Below are 23,798 nucleotides of genomic sequence, written 5' to 3'. Positions count from 1 at the left end.
TAGTCCTGAAAACAGATTTCAAACAGACAGACAGACAAACGTAACCAGGAGCTAGAGAAATGGTTCAGGGTTGGGAACCTACTGCTCTTCCCGACGGCCCACACTCACTTTCCACTGCAGCCCCAAGCATCCGATACACTGTTTGGGCCTCCATGGAGCACCCATACTCACTCTCTAACACACATAACTCATCAGCTCTTTTCACTGTTGTTGTTTTGTTCCAATTTTATAAGAACCACTGCTCAGCTAGTGTCCAGTGCGTATGGTCTGGGGTTAAAGAACTGCAAGTAAAAGTTAATGGGGTCTGTAACTACATTCGCATATTTTGTTTTCTGACAAGTGGCTACTTAAGAGTTAGGACAGGTTAAATAAAACTAGAAGAGAATGAAGATTGACTGCTTAGGGGCATTAGTTTATGAAAGTGTACAGAGTGAAGCTATAATGATGGATGTAAACTATACTAAGAGGCTGAACTGTGCACTCCAAATGTTTCAAGATAACTGAGTTATATATCAACTAAGCAGGGCTCACAGGGGCTCACAGACACAAAGAAGCAATCACAGACCGTGTATGGATCTAAGCTAGGTCCTCAGCATGTACCTTATGGTTGTGAACTTGGCTCTTGTGAGTTTCCCAACAGTAGTAGTGGAAGTGTCTCTGACTCTTTTGCCTGCAATTCCTACAGGGTTGCCTACTCCAGCCTTGATATGAAGGTTTGTGCCCAGTCTTACTGTATCTTGTTAGGCCATGCTTGGTGGATATCCCTAGGAGGAATGGAAGAGTGGATCTGGAGAGAGAAGAGGTAGAGGGAGGGGCTAGAAGGAATGGAGGAAAGGAAACTGCAGTTAGGATGTGGCATATGAGAATTTTTTTTTTAAGCTGTTTTAAAGAAAAAAATTGGGTAAGGGGGAGGGGATGGGGACCCTAAGCCCTGCCCCAAATGATGTGAGACTTTCATGTCCCCCCTATGGGAGGCCTCACCCTGCCTGGGGAGTGGATGGGGGTAGGATGGGGGCTGGTGGGGCATGGTAGGGCAGGAGGGAGAGGGAACTGGGATTGGTATATAAAATAAGATTGTTTTTAATTTAAATAAAAATTTATTAAAAAAGAAAAAATTGGGTAATTATAACAATAAATAATCACTTTTCTTAGATAAGATCATAAGATGTGTCAAGTACTTAAAAGATCTACCAAATGTAGGATTTACTATTATGTTCCATTATAATATTGAGACAAGATAAATTTCATAAAATATAAAATGATTATTTATCTGATATAGATGCAAGAGACTATATTAAAAGTATAGAACAAAATAAATGCCAAATGAAAATCATTAAAATATTAAATGATATTATTGTAAGTATTTAGCATCATTCTTAAAAATGAAAAATTTAACCATAAAAGGTGCTATTTTTCCTATTCAATAGTCATGGATTGACAAACAAACACAAAATACAATTTTAACACCCAAAACAGCTCCTCTTATAAATTAATTTTGAATTTCTGTATGAGCAAGCTTCCATGAGAAACTAAACATTTTACCATAAATATGCACATAATGCTATCCAAAGAATAAATTGTTTCTGTTTTTTATATTTTTAAAATAAAGGGCTCATATTTATGCACTCATTTATTTTATAAATTTTATTGTAAAGTTTGCAAATACATGGGAAAAAAACCACACGCCCTTTCTGTCAAACTTTCATACAGGAACTGCTTCTCCTAATATGTGAAACAAAAGCCAGATAATACAATTTTAAAAGATTTTATTCACATAATTATTTTGTTCTAGGAGGATGTCAGAGTGGCGGCATGGCTTGACTCTCTAAATCTCTCCAATAAAAGCACGAAATGCAACCAGAAAACAAAAGCAAAGACGTCAATAGCTGCATAAAAGCCAATAAGCACACACTTTATGTGAGAGTAGTGAAACTCACAACACTGCAATGACAAGAACTGGGTAAAAAGAATGTGGAAGCCACACTAACAGACACTGAAAACCACCAGGCAGACAGAAGCCTGCTTTGATATAATTAACCTTTAAAAATTGCTAGTTTGTGGGTTGTTTTTATATCATTTTCTTATTTTAAAAACAGTATTTTCTCATTTTATATACCAATCCCAGTTCCCACCTCCTCCCCTGCTGCTAACCACTCCTTTCCCCACCCCACTCCCATCCACTCCTCAGAGAGGGTGAGGCTTCCCATGGGGAGTCCACCAACTCCGGCACTTTACTTTGGGGCAGGACCAAGCCTCTCCCTCCCCATATCTAGGCTGAGCAAGGTATTCCTCCAAAGAGAATGGGTTCCAAAAGCCAGTTCAAGCACTAGGGATAAGTCCTGGTCCCACTGCCAGTGGCCGCATAGACTGCCCAAGCCACACAACTGCAACCCTCATTCAGAGGGTTTGGTCCTATGCAGGTTCCCTCACCGTCAGTCCAGAGTCAGTGATTCAGCTGTGGCTGTGGATATCCCCAAAACAGTCTTGACACTTTTGCTCCCTCTCTTCAAATGGACTCTGGGAGCTCAGCCCAGTGCTCAGCTGTGGATCTCTGCATCTGCTTCCATCAGTTACCGGATGAAGGTTCTATGATAATTCAAGTAGTCATCAATCTGATTACAGGGGAAGGCCAATTCAGGCACCCCCTGCACTGATGCTGAGGGTTTTAGTTGGGGTCATCCTTGTGGATTCCTGGGAATTCCCTAGTTCCAGGTTTCTCAATTGCCCCATAACAACTCCCTCAATCAGGATATCTCTTTCCTTGCTCTCCCTCTTTGTCCTTCCTATTGGGGCCCATAAAGACGGTCGCTTCATCTTTCCTCAAGGTCAGAGAGTTCAAATCTGTCCTTAGTAAGTCAAAAGACTTAAAGGTCTAAAGCTTGGCTACTGCAGATGTCTTATCTAAACAACGGACTTGGGCTCAGGTGTGTTTACTCTTGACCCTGAAGGCCGGATAACAGGTGTGGCTACCAAATGCCTGGAGGACTAAGGGAAGTAAGTCTGTTTGCTTCTTATACACGATTCAAATAAAGCTTGCCTGAAGATCAGAGTACCACACTAGTCAGCCATAGAGGCCAGGCAGTGGCGGTGCACACCTTTAACCCCAGCACTCAGGAGACAGAGGCAGATGGATCTCTGTGAGTTCAAAGCCACCCTGAGCTACCCAAGATGAAATCTATCTAAAAAAGAAACAGAGCTCACACAAAGGAGTGACACCATGTAATCCCAGCACTAAGGAGGTGAAGACAGGAGTGATATGGCTGGGCAGAGAGAAGAACATGAGGCGGGAGGAGGGAAAGGAGAGATGCAGTCTAGGCAGAAGGCATCAGAGGTATGGTGAAGACAGATACAATCTGGAGATGTAGTGTGAGGACAGGATTGCCCTTTCCATCTGAGCATTAGTAGAGGTGAGAACTCACTAGTGGCTGGCTGGTTGCTTTGCTTCTCTGATCTTCAGCTTTAACCACAATATCTGACTCTGGATTTTATTACTAAGACCAAAGAGATTTCAACTCTGGACACTCATAGTGCTGGATTAAAAAGTTACAGACTAGGGGTACAACTGCAGTTGGACTGAATACGTTCTGCACTGTGAGATGACCAGGAGCTATGGAGATCACAGGTGGAAGAGCACAGCTTGAGTGCTGTGCCTGAATGTCAAACTGACAAGCAGCAGACTTGTGATTATTAATCTTCATTGTCAGGTTTGATGGGATTTAGAATCATCATGGAAACAGACTATGGTGGAGACTATGAGGGAGTTCCTAGGCCAGGCCAACTGATATGGAAACCTCACCCTAAATACGGGCAGCACCAATCAATGGGCCATGGTCCTGGACAAAGGAGAAAGGGAGATGAGCAAATCGTTCCTCTCTCTCTGCTTTCCACCTGCTGATGCAATGTGATTAGACAGTTACCCTCAAACTGTGACCCAAAATAACCCCTTCCTTCCCTGAGTAGCTTCAGTCAGGAATTCAATCATAGCAACAAGTATTAACACAGATAGTAAGGAATTATAACTGTTGAGAAAAACTAGACGTCTTGAGATTACAATAACAAGAAACAAATGGGGGTAAGGGAAGTGATGGGAAAAGAGAATGTCAATGCCTGTGGATTTCTGTATGTGTACCATACTTAACATTGAAAACAACAAGCTTTTAAAGATGTATTTTTAGGCCGGGCATTGGTGGCGCATGCCTTTAATCCCAGCACTCGGGCGGGAGGCAGAGGCAGGCGGATCTCTGTGAGTTCGAGACCAGCCTGGTCTACAAGAGCTAGTTCCAGGACAGCCTCCAAAAGCCACAGAGAAACCCTGTCTCGAAAAACAAACAAACAAACAAAAGATGTATTTTTAGATGCCAATAAAACAAAACAACACCCAAAAAGCTGCTGAGAGAACACAGGCCTTAGAATAGAACAAATGTGACTCAGTGAAGATTTGACCTGAATTAGCGTCATCCACTTAAAGTGAGACCAGACTATCCTGAATAGACTACTTTGGGGTACAGAACCCTCACAACAAAACTTTACTGGTCATGTTTTCAATTTGTTTTTCAAAGTGTAACTGGTTGACAAATAATCCCTTCAATGTATCTGTTATATCATCCAATATCTTTCACATAACAATGTGATAAATCCCTCTTAAAATTTAGAGCCAGAGTCATTTTCTCTTCAACATGTGTAATTTATCAAAATATAAGTGACCCTCAGGAAAATAATTAAAGCATGTTAATAAGATAAACACACTGTCAGTTTTAAAACTTAAATTTAAAAAAACAAAAGTAAACTAAGAAATTTATTAAATTTCATTTGTAGCAGGGAAATTGATCTCTCTCCTCTCTGTCTCTGTCTCTTTCTCGTTTCTTGAGACAGGGTTTCTCTGTGTAGCTTTGGAGACTATCCTGGCACTTGCTCTAGAGACCAGGTTGGCCTCGAACTCACTGAGATCTGCCTGCCTCTGCCTCCCGAGTGCTGGGATTAAAGGCGTGTGCCTCCAACGCCTGGCGGGAAATTGATCTCTACATAATTTACGATCTTCTTTTATTTATTTGTCATGTATACAGTGCGTGCCAGAGGAGGACACCAGATCAGTTGTGAGCCACCATGTGGGTGCTGGGAATTGAACTCAGAACCTCTGGAAGAACAGTCAGTGCTCTTAACCCCTGAGCCATCTCTCAGGAGTTTTTTACCTTCTTAACATAACTACACTTGAGTTTTACAACCATCTCTGACTCCAGTCCCGAGGAGATCAGATACCCTCTTCTGACTTCTGCAGGAACCAGACACACACATGATGCACATACATACTGCAGGCAAACCACTGATACACCTAAAAAATAAGGATATCTTAAAATTTTCATTTTTCTCAAAATATTTTAACGTAATAGTTGGATAAAAACCTTCATGCATGCTCTGAAATCTAAAATTACTACAAAATAAACAGCTAGGAATGATTAAGAACTATTCACACACAACTTTTTCACTATTTCAAAGTGAATAGTTTAAAAAATAAAGTCCTTACAAAAGCCATGGCTGACCACAGATAATGAGTATCATATTCAATTCTAGAGTAGGAGGAAAATTACTGGAAAATTTTCTTTTGTATTTATTTATTTGTGTGTAAGTACTAAAACTCCAGCAAACATCAGCTCATCATAGCAAGCCAATTTAGAACTTTACCTATCTATGTTCAAATGGTCTACAAAAACACTTTTAGTTAATTGTCTTGCATTTAAAACTTTTTTGAAGTCTATTGTTAGGGTTTGAACGTGCGCCAAAGATGAACTGTGATCCGGGATGGTGAAGTCTCTTTAATCAAGAAAACACCAGGGCAAGATGCGGGCCAGAGTGAAGTTACAGGAACCCAGCAAGCACGGCCAGAAAGAGACTAAGGTCTTTCGGTGCAGCCCTTATAAAGCTCCCTTACGTCACACCGGATTTCCTTCACCACGCCCTTATGGGCGAGTCCCGGTCCGCCTGGCACCTGTCCCGTGACTATTGGGCGGGGCTAGGGTGTCTCCCTACAATTCCCCTGGGCTAGGGTGTCTCCATACAGTCTATTCATTACAACCTTTTTCATATCACTAATTAATTATGGTGAAAATCATCTCAGAAGGTGTTAAGCCTTTCCATCGTCTCTAAATGTAAAATGTAAGTATTTTCTGGGCCGCCATCTGCAAGAAGTACGCTCTCATTGTTCTTCCCCTTTTACCGCTCTGCTGTCACAGTTTATAATAAACTGTGGTTTTTACATTCAACACAAGATTGAAACAATACTAGAATTACTTTAGCTTGAATCACATATACCCTATCTGAATAGAAAGTTCTATTTTTATAATAAATTAAGCAAATTCTATACTAAGGAACAATATAAACTTTAGTAAGAATGGGAGGTGGGCAGAGAGAGATGGCTCAGTGCTTAAGAAGAAACGGCTGTTTCTCTAACCTGGGTTCAGTTCCCAGCATCACATGGCAGCTTACTGTCCTTATCTATAGTTCCAGGGGAACCAGAACCCTCTTGTGGCTTTTGCCAGCACCAGGCACACAGTTCACTTACATACATGCAGGTACAACCCTCACACATAAAATGAAAATACATGTGAATGCTCTAAGACACACTCTTCTGTGTGGTCCAAAAAGTTATTTCCTGAAGGACCAACGGAGTGGGAAAGATCCTCCCCCAGGTAGGAAAGACCTTTCCATAGCAGCCCGTATATAAAGAGATCCTGGTGAAAACTAACACTGCTTTTGCCTGCCTGCCTTTACTCCCCACTGGTGAGAACGTCTACCATACTGCTGAGATCAGAAGTCAGCTTCTTTAGCCTTCCAACACAGACTCAATGTCAGTGGTCCTCCAGGTCTTCAGTGTCAGCTGGCCTCATAGACTGAGAAGCTACAAGTCTTAGAATCTCTAGTGCACAGCTAGCCATTGGTGAATTACCTAAGTCCCTACTGTGTATGCCAATCTTCTAATATATATTCACACCATCTGTTCTCTTGTACAGATTCCTACATAATACAATACAAAAAGAATGCTTAGGCTTCAATATTAAGACAAAGATGCTAAGATGAGGTAAGAACAACAATTTTCTCCCTTATATGAAAACTTTTAATTAATCCTTAAACTATGTGAACAATGGCATTTTATCATAAAGTTAACTTTTATCTGTTTGTATTTATAAAAAATAATGCCTAGAAAGTTATTTTGATGGTATACCCATTCCAAACATGAAGCTACCGCCTACTTAAAAGTACTGGCTACTATGCCAAGCATATAGGGCTAACATAAGAACACCAATAAAACAAACTATTTTCCCTACTTTCCCTTTTAACTCAATTCTGTACTCTATAAAACTTCCAATCTAATTTTTGACAGGTGACAGAGTCACAAAAATGAAATATAAAAACATTTATAGTGAACAGTTAGGCTGTCACATTGACCCTGGCCCTCATCATAAACCCAGTTACCCTACTCTTCCCTAAATAAGTCTACTGGATTCTTCTATATTCTCTCTGAAATTCAGCAAGCAGTTTCTTATTAAAATACAGAAGGTTGCAAATATTCCACAAATTCAAATGTTTTCCTTTGTATCATTTATTTCAATTCAACATGGTCTATATTAATGCCTACCTATTCTCAATGCCTAACACAACCTTTGATTCCTTAGCAAGGCTTTAAGGGAGCAGCAGCTTAAGCACAGCAGGACTGTGAACAAAGGAAGCGTCAATGACCATAAGCTAACAGACACATAATCAACCATTAAGCCCCCAGGAACATTGGGGAAGAAGAACTAATTTTTTTTTTTTCTAAATACCTAGCCTCATACCTACTGTGTCTGTTTTAGTGTGTACTGTGGTTCCTTCTATGACACACATGGCATATTTGGCCTCCCCTTTTCAATTAAAGACTCTTGTCAAGACTTTCTGACAGAATGAAGCACAATCCTCAGTCACCACAGGGTTTGAGAAAATGAGTTATTTTATAATCAGTATAATCAGAATGAATCTATTTGCAAAGACTCAAATGTATTAGGAACAAAACAACCTAGTACTCAAGTACTTACTTGATTATGAGTTAGAAATAAAATTTAAAAGTGATAAGTAGTCAGTGGTATAATCAAGTGTCACAAGAATGTAGCCTAAGGACAGTGTACTGTATTTACAATGCTGAGCAGACATTAAGGAGGTAGCTTTTGAGTGTACCAAGACAGGCTAGTTTCAAAAAGCATGAGGCAGTATGGGCCAAGAAGGCAGGTGACAGGCAGTAAGGAGTTATCCTTTAAGATGTCTTGGCTAGCTGGGCGGTGGTGGTGCATGCCTTCAGTCCCAGTGCTTGGGAGGCAGAGGCAGGAGGATCTCTTTGAGTTTGAGGCCAGCCTGGTCTACAGAGCCAGTTCCAGGACAGCCAGAGCTACACAAAGAAACCCTTTCTCAAAACAACAACAACAACAAAAAGATGTCTAGGCTGATATGGCCCAAATTCAGGCTACTGCCTGTTTTATGTGGGTTATCAATAGATTTTACATTTTTAAGTGGTTAAAAAATAATCACAGTACTTCAGTACACACCAGGCCCATCTATTTCTACATTGCCTGTGACTGTTCCGCATTACACCACAGAGCTGGGGAGACACGACAGGCATCAAGGGAAATCACAGTACCCCTAATATTTGCTCCCTAGCTTTCTGAAGGAAGTCTTGTCAAACCCTCTCTTAAGAAGGCCTGTATAGCTGACACAATATGAGTGAGGGGCTGAACAAAGGCAGAGAAATAAAAAGACACTTGTTCATCAGGGGAAGATCTGGATGCCATCCTAGGAGTGAGAAGGAAGCTACTGAGCTTAAGTAGGAGAGTGACAGTTAAGTTAGATTTGCATTTTAAAGGTCATTCTGGCTGTCATACTGGGGACCAAAAGTGTTAGGAGAGATAAAGCTAGTGTAGTAATTAATTTAGGCACGAAATGAATACAACTTGGACTCTGGTGGTAAAATATTGAGGCTAGGAAAGACTAGTTGCAAATGCACAGGGTTCAAAATCTGGTCTAGTTACTTTAGTAAGCACTGTTTTTGTTTTCTCCGAGACAGGGTTTCTCTGTAGTTTTGGAGTCTGTCCTGGAACTAGCTCTTGTAGACCAGGCTGGTCTGGAACTCACAGATCCACCTGCCTCTACCTCCCAAGTGCTGGGATTAAGGGCGTGCGCCACTACCACCTAGCTTTAGTGAGAATTTTTATTAATCATAATTTTCAAAACTGCTATGCTACAAATGCTCTCCAAAAGGGTAAGATAAAAATGTCAGCATAGCACTGTGCATGTGAAAACTTGGGAATTATTGCAAAATAAATATTTCCGAGTATTCTTCTAAATATGATTTATAGTTTTGCAAACTGAAAAAGACTATTTTCATCAAATTTATGTTTAAACTACCTAAAGGATAAAATAACACAATATAAACTAGCATAAAACCAGAATAAACATAAACAGTCTTTAAGTGCATTTCTATCATACTTTCTTGCCCACAGGTAGTAAAGAGAAAACAAAGACCATACCTGCTACATTCTAACAGTGTAACTTTAAGCCGGCCTTCAGTAAGTGCCCACTGTTGAATATGGATAAGTTCTTCATCTTCTTCAAATTCTTGCAAGGCTTGGTATGGAAAAAACGGCTTAAACCTGACAAAAGTAAAGATAAGTCTAAATAAATTTCTGAATAATAATCATAGTTCAGAGCATAATGAATATCTACCTGTTTAACAAAGACTCAAAACACTTAATAATACATTAGCTCTACAAAATCAAAGCATAACACAACTGGAAGCCAATGGTGTCCTCTCTGTATCATCTAGGAGTTGTGGTTTTGTGAATACCCTTACTGACAAGCCCAGGTCACTTAGCATAAAGAAAAGGAAACCCCAAGAGACCCTCAAGTTTGAATGGAGACAGATTCTTTGGATCAGATGAGAATTTCCTACAATACATGATCAAAATTCAGAATGCATGGTCAGTGAAACAAGATGATAGTGATGAGTACATAATAATGAAAATAATAACACTCCATACTGGGTGTTACTACCCACCCCCCTACCCACCCACCCCCCTCTCTAGAAAGGTTACTAAAGATTTGATCCAACTTGACACAGCAGGGCCCCACCAGAATTCAAGCTAAACTGACTTTATCAAAACCCAAACTATGGAACATCTCAGCTATGACTTACTGGAGCACTGCGTGGTTATCATTAATATCTTTTTTCTTATGGAGATGGCCTGTGCTTGGTTATAAATTGTAGGAGTTTAAAAAGAGCAAAGCTTGAACTTCAACCATCATACTCCTCCATTAACACAAAAAACAAAGAATATAAGAAAAAACTGGGCTTAAAGCTGTGATTTTCAATCTGCACTAACCGTGGCATTTACCTGTTCCGAAAAATTTTAAAGTTTAAAAGAACAAAAAAACATCTGGGTATGATGACATACATCTGTAATCTCAGCAACTAAAAAAGTTAGAACCTCCAGAGGTTAAGAGCATGGACTGCTCTTCCAGAGGTCCTGAGTTCAATTCCCAGCAACCACATGGTTGCTCACAACCATCTGTAATGAGATCTGGTGCCCTCTTCTGGTGTGCAGATATACATGAAGCAGAATGTTGTATACATAATAAATAAATTAAAAAAAAAAGGTTAGAGTCTCTTGATCATTTAAACTAGGGAGTTTAAAACCAGTCTATGCATCAAAGCAAGATTGATTCAAAGAGATTTTGACAATGAGATTCTCAGTTTCACATATAAAGGCCATCCCAATTTATCTCTCTCCTCCCCCCCTCCTCCCTTTCTCTCTCTCTTTTTTTTCCAAGACAGGATTTCTCTGTGTAACAGCCCTGGCTGTCCAGTAACTCTCTTAGTAGAGTAGGCTGGCCTCAAACTCACAGAGATCCACCTGCCTCTGCCTCCCGGGCATATGCCACCATGCCCAGCCACAATTCATCTTTCTAATCATATGCCCTCTGAATGCAACAAGCCTTTCAGTCTAGGAAGTCACTGCAGGCTCCCAGAAGGCACCATGCACACAACTCTGGACCTTTGGTTCCAACTGGAGGTTTATTTTCCTGGCTCCTCAAGGGTGCCAGTTCTCATGCTTCTTTTTTCTACTTGGCTTCAGAAACCAGATCACAGCAGACTAAACACACTGGCTTCTTTTCTCTTTATCTGACAGTCATTTAATGGCCACTTACGCCTTGCAATCTCCAATATGGCATCATCTCACAGCAGCTCCTGTACCTCTCACAAATCAGGGTATCTCATTCATTCAGTATTTCAGTACTGATGAGATGATTTATGAAAAGCAAACACTAAAAATTAAAAGCTTTGAGGGCACCAGTAGTGTACTGTGATTTATCCTTAAGAACACTGACAGAGGAGGGAAAGTCCCGTGTAGGGAGATATCCCAGGTACCTGTAGTGCTGACCATGCCCCAAAATGGACGTGGTCACAGGTACATAGTAGGTGGGTGGAATAAAAGGCTGGGGACCGGGGTACAAGCTCTCTTTCGGGCTCCGGTCAGTCTTGGAAGGCCACAGAGGCTAACCTGGGTTACCAGCTTTCCCATAATAAATAACCCACTATACCCCTTTTCCAGTGTGCGGTTCAATTTCCTTTTCAGCCCTGTTTTCCAGCAAATGTGAATAAAAGGAAAATCTACTGCCGGAAGCAGTAGGAACACAGACAATGCTCATTGTTTTCTACTGGTTTTAAAGTAGGAAAGAACGGATCTCTGTGAGTTCGAGGCCAGCCTGGTCTCCAGAGTGAGTGCCAGGATAGGCTCCAAAGCTACACAGAGAAACCCTGTCTCAGAAAGAAAATACATAAATAAAGTAAGTAAGACAGAAAGCAGAGAGCCCCTCAGTTTCTCCAAAATACTGCACTGATTTGCTTTTGAAGCCATTTGACTCAGATATATTCCAAATTCCTTGAGATTAAAAAAAAAAGATCAGAAATGAGATATATATTAATACAATGTTATGTCTGATATCTTTGACCATATAAGCCTTACAGTTTCTGAAGAACATAAAAATCCATTAACTCTTAAAAATTAAAAATATCATTACATTCTCTAGAAATTAGCTAAATTAAATTACAGCTGCCCTAAGAATCCATTGTCCTTGTCAAAACTCCGTCACAATTCTCAAAGGAGCATGAGCTAAACAGCATATGACACACAGTCCAATCTGGATTTATTAATGCCTTCAGTGCTTTGCCAGGAATGTTTATGCATAAAATACATTAAAGTCAGAAAATGGAGGAATTCCATGTAAGATGAATACACTGAACAGGATAAAGCTGTCATTCATCGAGCCAGTCAAAAGAATCAGCCCTGATGATACTCACGGGAGACCTGCCCTTTCCTAAATGGAAACCCAGGGGAGTGGATTGGGGGGTGGGAACAGAGTGGGTGGGAACAGAGGGATGGGGAGAGGAGAAAAGGGAAACTGTGGCCAGGATGTAAAATTTTTAAAAATTTATTTAAAAAAAAAGTAAAAAGGGTAAGTCTTGTGGGGGAAGAAAGAACATTTGGCTTTCAAAACTGTTTAAGACAAAGCTTTTCCCTACCCATAAGGAAGGCCAACAACAAAGCAGGCTGCTTCTACTCTGCCTTTACTTTTCCATTCCACCATCTCCTGCCAACCTAGCAATTAAAAATGTAAGTTTTCCCACTCAGGCTCACAGAAAATTAGCTTTCTTTAGCAAGCTACCCGCACTTCCTCCTACTGCAGAAAACTTAAATACTAATCTTAGGAAGACTGGAATTAAGGGAGACAGTGAGATCATCTAACCTGCTCCCCAGTAAAAATCTGTGAAAAAACTTTCATAGAAAATTAAAAAAAAAAAAAAAACAAAAAACGAAGTCTCTGAAATGGTCCTAAGGGCAAATAGTAAATAAAGAAACATCTATTCAAAAATTCTATAAAAACTTAGTAAGAAAGCCAAGTCTGATACTTAAGCCAAGATGGCTCCCTTTCTTATAATAAGCTCAGGGAGACAGACTCTGCTCCAGACTATGAAGGGAAAGATTGATGAGTGCTCTTGTCAGTCCCCAGCTGCCTGTTACAAGGTTAAGCTCTCTTGAGTGCTGCAGAGAGGTGAGGACTCTGTCCTTTGATTTTCGGAATGAGATGTCTACTTTGAGCACAACACCCTGAGCAGACAACACTTTGGCCCTGACTGCCTGTTTCTCTACCCTCAGGGTTCCACAGTGACAACAGCTAAAGTACATCAGCCTGTCTGGGGCAACCCAGTGCTCAGTTCCTAAAGCTGGGGTTTCACCCAGACAGAAGCCACCAATGCTTCCTTTCCACCACTACTTTCAGGGGCTTGGCCCAGAGACTGTACTGAGAGAAGGACACAGCAGGAAAAACTCTACAAATCTCTTAACAAAGCTAATTTGGTGCACAATAGACTATGGAAACTTGCTGAAGAATTCAAGGTTTCAAGGAACATACACCCTAAGACTATAGGTTCTGAGCTGGGAGCAACTCTCCTGGGATCAAACAAATACCAAGCACCGACTAAAGAACCTAACCTACGCTGAGGGAACCACACTCTAATTTGACTAGTCCAAAGAACAACAATCGACAGTTGGCAGCACTGTCATTAACAACAGACTTAAGATCAGAAGCTTAGCCTGGAAAGGAGACACATACCACACTAGAACACTCCAGACAGTAACTAGGAAACAAGCAAACAACTAGGCATGCTGGAGGTTAACCTGGGCTACATGATAAGATCCTGTTTCAAAGGCCACACGTGGTCACAAGGAAGAAGAGCGAGTTTACTAAAGTGTGCAGTACCGGGAGCTGGGAGAGGGTAAAACGAAGCCGAGCCTGTGTGAAAACGCCATTAAAAATCCTGTCTCAAAATCAAGCAAAGCAGTTACAAGCACTGGGGTAGGAAAGCCCAGTACTCATGAATTCCTAAAATGTATTACCTGAAACTTCTAGTTTTTACTAAAAATTACAAAACATTCAAACAAACAGGAAAATAAGATCCACCCAGCATGGAAATAAAAATAATAGAAAAAAACAAACTGCTTGTGAGAGTTAACAGACTATAGATGTCATCAATTTAAAACAGTGATATTAATACTGGAAAAATGCAGAGGGATGGTAAGAAGGGGTATACATTAAATCATCTATCTTAAGAGGTTAAACACATCACAGTTAAATCAAAAATAGCTGTGACATTATTGAAGCTAGAATCAAACCACTTAGCAGATGTTAAAAAGAGAAACAGTTACAAAGGATCACTCCTAGACAGTGAGTGATTTTTATAAAATCTTTTCTCTTTAGGCTATGGCTGTGGTCCTGGGTTAAATTCTCAACACCCAAATATATCCTTCTGTTCTATCCTATCTTTAGCTTATATGCATTAACTAAAACAAGGAGAGACAGAACCAAACACTACAGGATGTGAAGCTGCTGGATTGGATGGCTAGAAAATTGCCATTCTCTATCAAGTCTGAAAAGACATAGAAACCTATCAATCAGAAATCCTAGTCCAAGGAGTATCGAAAACAAATGCACACAATATTCATGAAAAGACATGTGTAAAACCATTCATAACACCAAGCAATTGTCTGTCATCATTCTACTGAGGCATAATTACACACACTTGACAGAAAATAAAATGAACATTCTACAGTTACATTCACAAACATTTAATCAAAGAAGGTAGACCCCCCTCATGAGTACATAATACAATTCAATTTATAAAGTTAAAAACCAGGACAAAAAGTATTAAAAATCAGAAATCAGGAGAGTAATTAATTTAGGCCATGCTTCTTCATCTGTGCGCTCTCTCTCTCTCTCTCTCTCTCTCTCTCTCTCTCTCTCTCTCTCTCTCTCTCTCTCTCTCTGTGTGTGTGTGTGTGTACTTGTGTGTGTATTCATCTGTGCACGTAGGCAGGTGTGTGGACACCAGGGGACATCCCTGTGTGTGTTGTCCTCAGTAAGGTTATCCATCTCTTTGAGTGTCTTGCATTGCCTTGAAGCTTACCAATTACATACACTTCACTGGCTGGTCAGCAGACCCCAAAGATCCTCCTGTCCCACCTTCTCCATTATGGGATTACAAGGATACCACCACGCCCAGCGTTTCCATCTGGGTTTAGAAGACTGAACTCAGGTCCTCAAGCTGATTTTATGGCTATTTATCTTGCCAAAATTCCAAGCTAAACTATCACAATAACAAACTTTTCAGGCAATGAGTTAATCTTCAATTAATGTTTAAGGACAAGAAACAAGTCTGATTTTTAAATGTGTTACTTCAGTATATTAAATATGTATTAGAGTATATAATTTAAATTTTATACCTAAGAAGCTAAGCCTTCTTCTCATATGGATGACAGAATCTTTTGTAACATCTAGAATACGTTTTTACTCTACCATGTCTTTTCAGGATTGTTCTGTAAAACACCCTGAATGCCAGCTGGTGACATCTCCATCACATGGCAGCAGTAAAACTGTTTGCAAACACTGTGATCTTTAGAGAAGGGTTTACTACAAACCCAGAATAAAAATATGCTGAGGCCTAGAGCTACTCGACTTAGTCGGCTTGTGTATTCTTTAGTTTTCAGCCCAGTAAAAGGCAAACCCTAACAATTAGAGCTGGTTTTAAAAAGGACACAGCTCCTCAAAGCAAAGCAAGAATTCTACTTCTAGAAATACCCAGGCAAGGGCAAGAGGAGGACTTGTCAAAGAGGCCAAGTATTGTGAAAAGAACACGAAATTTAAAACAATACAAATAGAGATGGCACGCTTAACTCCATTACATAACATAGCATATGATTTCAGTAGGCTTTTCATCTATTTCTTGTTCAAAAGTGGGGGAGGTTGTACTCTATCTGTGAGAAGATGTTTTTTATTCTAACACTTTATAAACTGCAAGGTATCATATAAATGTTTTCTGTTAAACACAAAATTCTTCAAGGGTCTGTATCACCTCTGAAATACCTATCAACACCCTTTAAAAGTCTGCTCTGTATTTATAAAGGCCACATGTTGTCTTCTACACCCATATACATAAAACCAGTGCAGGACTGTACAAAACCACATTTTCTTTAAGAGCAACTTTTTTCTACTATATGATAATCGAAACTAGTATGAACACTGTACTCAACAAACAGGAGAGATGTTTAAACCTTAAACATTATCTGAGGCAAGCTCCTCGTTTTCTCCAGGGAACCAAAGGCACTGAAAAGTAAGTGATGGGCCTACACAACCAGCTTATTAGAACTATCATCACAACTAAGCCCGCCCCTCTTCTTACCCGGCCAGCATTTATGTGGGAGGTATTGTTCTAGGAGCTTTGTCTATACTATTAACTTATTTAACTCTTAAACACATGCAACAGCATTTCTTTTTAATTTTTTTGTTTGTTTGGTTTTGGTTTTGGTTTTTGAGACAGGGTTTCTCTGTGTAGCTTTGGAGCCTATCCTGGCACTCGCTCTGGAGACCAGGCTGGCCTTGAACTCACAGAGATCCGCCTGCCTCTGCCCCCCAAGTGCTGGGATTAAAGGTGTGCACCACCAACGCCCAGCTTTCTTTTTAATTTTTAACTGTTTAAAAACACAGCTTGTGTTATATGTAACATTCAGTCAGAAGAATATTATGAAAATAAAAACACTTCCAAATACTTTTTCTACACAATACTGTATGTGAAAGATTAATTTACAAATACCTATAATATAAAGGAGAAAATTAGAAACTAGAGAGAACAGAGACACAACCAAGTCTGAAAGCAGAAGCGCACTCACACCCAAGGCCAGTGCTCCTTTCAGAATAAAGCTACATTTGAACCCACCTATCCGATAATCCTGCCCACTTTAGGTGGACCATATGCTGTTGTTCTTACTCTTAATGACATTGGTGGAAGCTAAATTAGAGCAGTATGTTACCAAAATAATATGTACTGTTCTCTTAATCTACTCTTAGGGTAGCTATCTGGGAAGTAGGTGGTAAGAATCAAGAGGAACAAAACAGAAGGGGGAAAACTTAGATGCAACTCAGGTGTCTTTCATTGGGATTTCATGTCAGCTTCACTTGAATGAAGAATAGTTCTCTACTCACTGCTAGTTCTCCCCAATGCTTCCTTCCATATCTGTTTTAATGTCCATAACCCCCATCTTTGTCTTCTCTTTGAATTCCTTCTTAGGTTTTCTATGATCTCCCCATGATCTGTCTCTCTGTCGGTCTGTCTGTTTTTAATAAGACCATTTAAAGTAGTGTTGTTTACTTATTCTTAGACTTTGGCTCTAATACTTACTGGGTTTGAGACCTTTTAGGAAAGTTCAGCTTTTGAGAGGCCCAGTTTCTTCATTTGTAAAATACAGTAATGGCGCTTATCTTGTGTAAATATTTTAAGCATTAGATTAGAAGTTTCTCATAAAGCACATGACACAGGGGCTGGGGAGATAGCTCAGTGGTTAGGAGTACCAGCTGCTCTTCCAGAGGACCTGGGTTCAATTCCCAGCACCCACATGGCAGCTCACATCTGTCCAGGGTATCTCATTCCCCATACAGACATACTTACAGGCAAACACCAATGTATATAAAATAAAATAAGTAAATTACTAAAGAAAAAAACAAAACACGTGACACAGTGATATGCTCTAGAAATACCTCCTATCAAACTTTGTATGCACCTACATTAAGGCTGCTCTTCTACAGACATGTCAGGGAGCAAACTTATTCTCCTCCACAATAAAGCATTTCAGAACTTTACCATATACTCAAGATTTTACAATCATGGCTAGTTCTCTTCCCTCAACTTTAGATTTTTAGATAACCCTGATTTCAGCACCCATAATTAATTGTTTTAAAACGGTACCTTGCATGGTAAGTATCATCTAACAATTGCAAGAAAACAAATCAACAATAGCCAGTATGCCTTGACATTTTAGTATTCCTAGCCATTAAATTTTAAAACTACATTTACATTTTTAAAATTGACTTAAGGAAACCTACAGAGGATTGTTTTATTCATGAACCTTCTTGGTGTGTACTACTGATGGCCAAGTCTATACTTCAAGAACAACAAATGCTGTCTTAAGTCCTTCCCTCAATAATCATATCCTCTACCTAGGAGCAGTTTTATTTTTCAAACTCTTAATTCTACAGAAAGATAGTCAAAACTACGTTTAGCCCCGGGAACATAGCTCAGTGGTAAATGCTTACCTAGCATGGGCAAGGCTCTATGCTCCATTCCCAACCACTAACACAAAAAGCAGTAAATCAATCAACCAAAGCCGGTAAGACGGCGTACCAGGAAAAGGCACTTGCTGCCAAGCTTGGTGACCCAAGTTCAATCTCTGGGACCCACACAGTAGAACTCCACAGGTAATCATCTGACCTTCATACATCGAACCCTGTATACATGTGTCCCCTATAAAATTTATGGTCTAAAACTTTCAGCTTTTACAAAGCAAAAAGGTTTGTAAATCTACACTCCTATTCCTCTAGACCATGGACCTCCAACAAAAGTATTCAAAAGAATACAAAAGTATCATTTGATACATTCCCAGCACTTCTGTAAATCACACTATTTTTACACATAGCCTTGCTTCTTACAACTTATAACAATATATTTTCTATAGATGGAGACTAAAGATGAGACACTCAAATATCTTGTTTGCCATTACACAACAAATAGCACAGTCAAAACTGCAGCAGATCAACTCATTCCTATATCTCTTACACCATCAGCATGGGCCATCAGTACTAAACAGTAATTGAAAATAATGTCTATATCCAATATTCACCAAAGGTAACTAACACGGGAACAGTAGTTCCTTTATGTATAGTGAAAATAAACATCAGGTTAAACTAGCGGTTTGCAAACACTTTGCTCCCAGGTTCCTCATATGTGTTTTTCGATTATAAAGGACCCCAAAGAGCTGCTGTTTATGGGGATGATATCCATTAATATTCCCATGTGAAATTAAGCTTACATTCCATTAGCTGTCGGGGTAATAATGTCATATCATCTGACTTCTGGAAAACTCCACTGTAATGGACTAAATGGAAAAGGCAAATTACGTTTTTTGTATTACTATGAGTACAGTTTTGACTTGGTTGCCCCCTCCACACACACAAAGGTCTAGGAGAGTCAAAAGAGTAACTCAACTACATTTTGAAAAGAGTTAAGACTGTAAGGCTCATGTGTGTTAGAGTCTGTGTACAGGCACACATTATTGAGTTAGGACTGTAAGGCTTGTGTGTGTGTGTGTGTGTGTGTGTGTGTGTGTGTGTGTGTGTGTAGAGTCTGTGTACAGGCACACATTATTGAGTTAGGACTGTAAGGCTCGTGTGTGTGTGTGTGTGTGTGTGTGTGTGTGTGTGTGTGTGTGTGTGTTAGAGTCTGTGTACAGGCACACATTATTGAGTTAGGACTGTAAGGCTCGTGTGTGTGTGTGTGTGTGTGTGTGTGTGTGTGTGTGTTAGAGTCTGTGTACAGGCACACATTATTGAGTTAGGACTGTAAGGCTCGTGTGTGTGTGTGTGTGTGTGTGTGTGTGTGTGTGTGTGTGTGTAGAGTCTGTGTACAGGCACACATTATTGAGTTAAGACTGTAAGGCTCGTGTGTGTTAGAGCCTGTGTACAGGCACACATTATTGAGTTAGGACTGTAAGGCTCGTGTGTGTGTGTGTGTGTGTGTGTGTGTTAGAGTCTGTGTACAGGCACACATTATTGAGTTAGGACTGTAAGGCTCGTGTGTGTGTGTGTGTGTGTGTGTGTGTGTGTGTGTGTGTGTGTGTGTGTGTGTAGAGTCTGTGTACAGGCACACATTATTGAGTTAAGACTGTAAGGCTCGTGTGTGTTAGAGCCTGTGTACAGGCACACATTATTGAGTTAGGACTGTAAGGCTCGTGTGTGTGTGTGTGTGTGTGTGTGTGTGTGTGTGTGTGTGTGTGTGTTAGAGTCTGTGTACAGGCACACATTATTGAGTTAAGACTGTAAGGCTCGTGTGTGTTAGAGCCTGTGTACAGGCACACATTATTGAGTTAGGACTGTAAGGCTCGTGTGTGTGTGTGTGTGTGTGTGTGTGTGTGTGTGTGTTAGAGTCTGTGTACAGGTACACATTATTGTGATCAATGTTAGTTGTCTTCCTCTATCACATTCACCTTATCTTTTTAAAAATCTTTTAATTTTATTTTACGCATATGGGTATTTTGTCTTCATGTATGTCTATGCATCATGTGCCTGCAGAGGCCAGGAGAGGGCATCAGATTCCCTGACCAGAGTTACAGACAGTTGTAAACTGCCATGTGGGTGCTGAGAATCAAACCCAGGTCCTCTGGAAAAACAGCCAGTGCTCTTAAATGCTGAGCCATCTCTCTCCAGCCCCTCCACCTTATCAAGAGTCCCTCATTGTATCTGGAACACATTGATTCAGGGGGTTGGCTAGCCAATGAGCTCTAAGGGTCCACCTTTTCACAGTCCTATCCATACATTCTATGGCTAAGAGCTGAGATTACAGGTACCTGGAACCATACCAACTTTTCACATGGATGCTGGGGGGTCCCAAATGAAGTCCTCATGCTTGCACTCAATAGGAACTTTAACTAGTTACATTGTTTCTCACTACTAGATTTTAAAAATGTTAAAAAGGGACAGTTTTGATTTATTCCCTTCACCACAGATTATTTCTGGATTGCACGGAACCCTTAGCAAGGCAGAGTTTACAGTATATTGAATACACTGAACTCCTGTGGAACAGGGAGAGAAAACAACCTAAAGTTAAATTATCACCTCCCAACTGTAGAAAAGACAAGGACAATAAAGTATGAGCAAGCTACACTCCAGATAGGAAGGCAGAGAGACATGAACACAGCAACGAGGAAAAAACTATACTGTAAAGTTATAGTTGTTCAGCTTTTAAAAAAAGAGCAGGTTTCTCTGGTATCCCTGGCTGTTCTAGAATTCACTCTTTAGACCACGCTGGCCTCAAACTCAGAGACCTGCCTGTCTCTACTTCCCGAGTTCTGGGACTAAAAGTGTATACCACCACCATCCAGCCAACTGTCCAGCTATTTAACTGTTCTCTCTCAAGTAAGAGCAAAATATTTTCTGAAGTATAACTGATTTTAATATTGCATGTATCTCCATGTCTGTTTATAATAATCACCTCATTCAAGCCAAAACAAATTACACAATACTTGTAAAACTAACAACACTCCTGTCTACACTCTGAGAAATCTATATGAAGTCTACTCTAAGGGAAGACACAGCCTACAAAACAGGGAAGCAACTGCTAAGTCATATATTCATGTAGTTCTTTCTCTCAGCTTTAAAAACTAGATTTTCATTTTATTTAGTCTCAAAAACAATGAATAGCAATAGCATGATTGGTCCTAAGATAAACTAAACCAAGAAACCGACAGTAATTATAGAAATAGAACACAAATTCCTTATCTGCTAATCCTACTATTTCAGGGTCAGAGGCTGAGTTACCTTTAATAGAAACCTTAAGAGCACAGATATTTCCTAAGCTCCAACAATTATTATCACAGCCTCTGTTCAATAAATTCTCATTGACTTCCAAGACTCTAAGAACTGAATTCAAATCCTAGCTCTAAAGTTATTAAAATTTAAGTTTTAAGTAATTAACTCATCTGTTTTGTTTATTCAAATATTTTAAGCAGTATTCAGTTATTTTAAGTAACTTCCTTTTTAAAAAACTATACAACTGAGATATATTGTTCTTAGTAGGGTTTATTATAAATTAAGATCATCAAAATTTTTCTCCTTATTCATCTCAAAATACTTGAACTAAATTTAGTTTATACTGCTTACCATATCAACATTAGAAAGCAAAAGGAAATCATTTTACTACAAATATTTAGCTTAATTCTCCCCCTGTCAAAAGTTTACTACTGTGGTCTGCTTAAAAACCAAAAAGTTGAACATTAAGAATTAATAATCTTAGCCGGGCGTTGGTGGCACACGCCTTTAATCCCAGCACTCGGGAGGCAGAGGCAGGCGGATCTCTGTGAGTTAAAGGCCAGCCTGGTCTCCAGAGCGAGTGCCAGGATAGGCTCCAAAGCTACACAGAGAAACCCTGTCTCGAAAAACAAAAACAAAACAAAACAAAACAAAAAAAACAACAAAAAAAAGAATTAATAATCTTGGTCAGGCAGTGGTAGTACATGCCTTTAATCCCAGCACTCATGAGGGAGATGCAGACAGATCTCTGAGTTCAAGGCCAGCCTAATCTACAGATTGAGTTCCAGGACAGCCAGAGCTACACAGAGAAACCCTGTCTTGAAAAGCCAAAAAAGAATTAATAATAATCTTAAGCCAGGTGTGGTTCACACTTTGAATCCTAACACTAGGGAGGCAGAAGCAGGTGGATTTCTGAGCCATGGAGTTACTACTGCTACAAAAGACTTTGCAGCAAAAGCTTGTAGTTACATATTGTAGGTTGCAGAGGTAACTATGGCGTCGACCCTAGGAGCAGCATCATTCCTAAGTTACAATTGACTGTTTAACTGGTACATATCTTAGCAATGGCCCATGGAAATACATGACACACTTGTGGGGTTTTGAATGAGAATGGCCCCCACACCTGCTTTCCAGTTGGTAGAGCTGCTTGGGAAGGATGAGGAGGTGTGGCCTGGTTGCAGTGTGTGCTCCTGGGACTTACGATTGCATCACAAGACATGAGCTCTCAGCTACTGCTTCAGTGGCCTTCATGTCATGCTCCCTGGCATGATGGTCACAGACTCTAACCCTCTGGAAGTGGAAGCCTTTGGACACGGTGTCTGATCGTACAATACTTAATGCAAAACAATAAAGCCTCCTTGCTTATTTTTACTACAGTAACCACAACATGTTTAAGTATACAACAACAAGAATGATCTATGCTTGGAAGAGAGATGTTTCTAGCTCTTTTACTAAAGTTAAGGAAACAACTATTTCAGTATCCCACTCGCCATAAAATCAGCTTCATTGTTCCTACAGTACATGAAGAATTCATGATGGCCAATGTGCTGACTATGGAATAAAGAGAAATGTGTTCTAAACATTCTGCTGATTTCATAAAACTTGGCAATTACACATGAGACCAATGAAAATAATTTTTTTTTATTCTGTATCAGTTCAGGGGAAAGTAATCTACAATTAATCAATATTGACTTTTTTAGGAATGTAAAATTAAAAGCCAAGGCCTTTCGAATGTTAGAGAAGGTTGCAAAAACACTTGTGCTTGGTTTTTCATTGTGTGTGGAAAAGAGAGGTCTGTACCCAATATGGGGCTAAGATAGAGTTCAAAGTCCTTGTACTGGATTGATACCTGCACAACAGTATGCATGCATGTTGCTAGGAGAGGCACACATCTCTGTAGAGACTATACAAACCATCAATAAGCAATAATCTTTAACCATTAACCATTAAGGAAAAAAAAGCATGTTAGGCCTGGAGCAATGGCTCAATCAGTGAAGTGCTCCTGTAAACATGGGAAAATGAGTTCAATTTCCTAGAACCCACACATAAAGACCAGGGGGCAGGCTAGATCCTAAGGCTAGGAGGCAGAGACAGGATGTCTGCTGTAGTTAGCTGGCCAGTCAGTAGAGCCAAATCTGCAAGCTCCAAGTTCAGTAAGAGACCCTTTCTCAGAATATAAGGTAGAGAATGGCTGAGTCGGAAGGCAACACCAAACTGCACTGTACATGCACACATGCATTCCTGTGCACACACCTGGGGGGGGGAGGGGAGATGTTAAACATACTCCTTAGGTTCTATTTAAGAAATCCAAA

The 23,798-nt window shown here is 40.0% G+C and overlaps 1 protein-coding gene across 1 annotated transcript in view; it reads right to left on the bottom strand.

The window, feature by feature from the left end:
* Pdzd8 (PDZ domain containing 8) overlaps nucleotides 1-23,798 on the bottom strand; it is a 62,575-nt gene that overhangs the window by 30,443 nt on the left and 8,334 nt on the right. Inside the window, exon 2 of the mRNA XM_027406865.2 lies at nucleotides 9,546-9,668. Within this exon, the coding sequence (XP_027262666.1) occupies nucleotides 9,546-9,668 (123 nt within the window). The remainder of the gene's footprint in view (nucleotides 1-9,545; nucleotides 9,669-23,798) is intronic.

This window comes from Cricetulus griseus, chromosome 3 (assembly GCF_003668045.3).
Source record: "Cricetulus griseus strain 17A/GY chromosome 3, alternate assembly CriGri-PICRH-1.0, whole genome shotgun sequence".
Taxonomy (NCBI): Eukaryota; Metazoa; Chordata; class Mammalia; order Rodentia; family Cricetidae; genus Cricetulus; species Cricetulus griseus.
The sequence above is the reverse complement of the archived record's forward strand: the minus strand, read 5'-3'. Positions and strand labels throughout refer to the sequence as shown.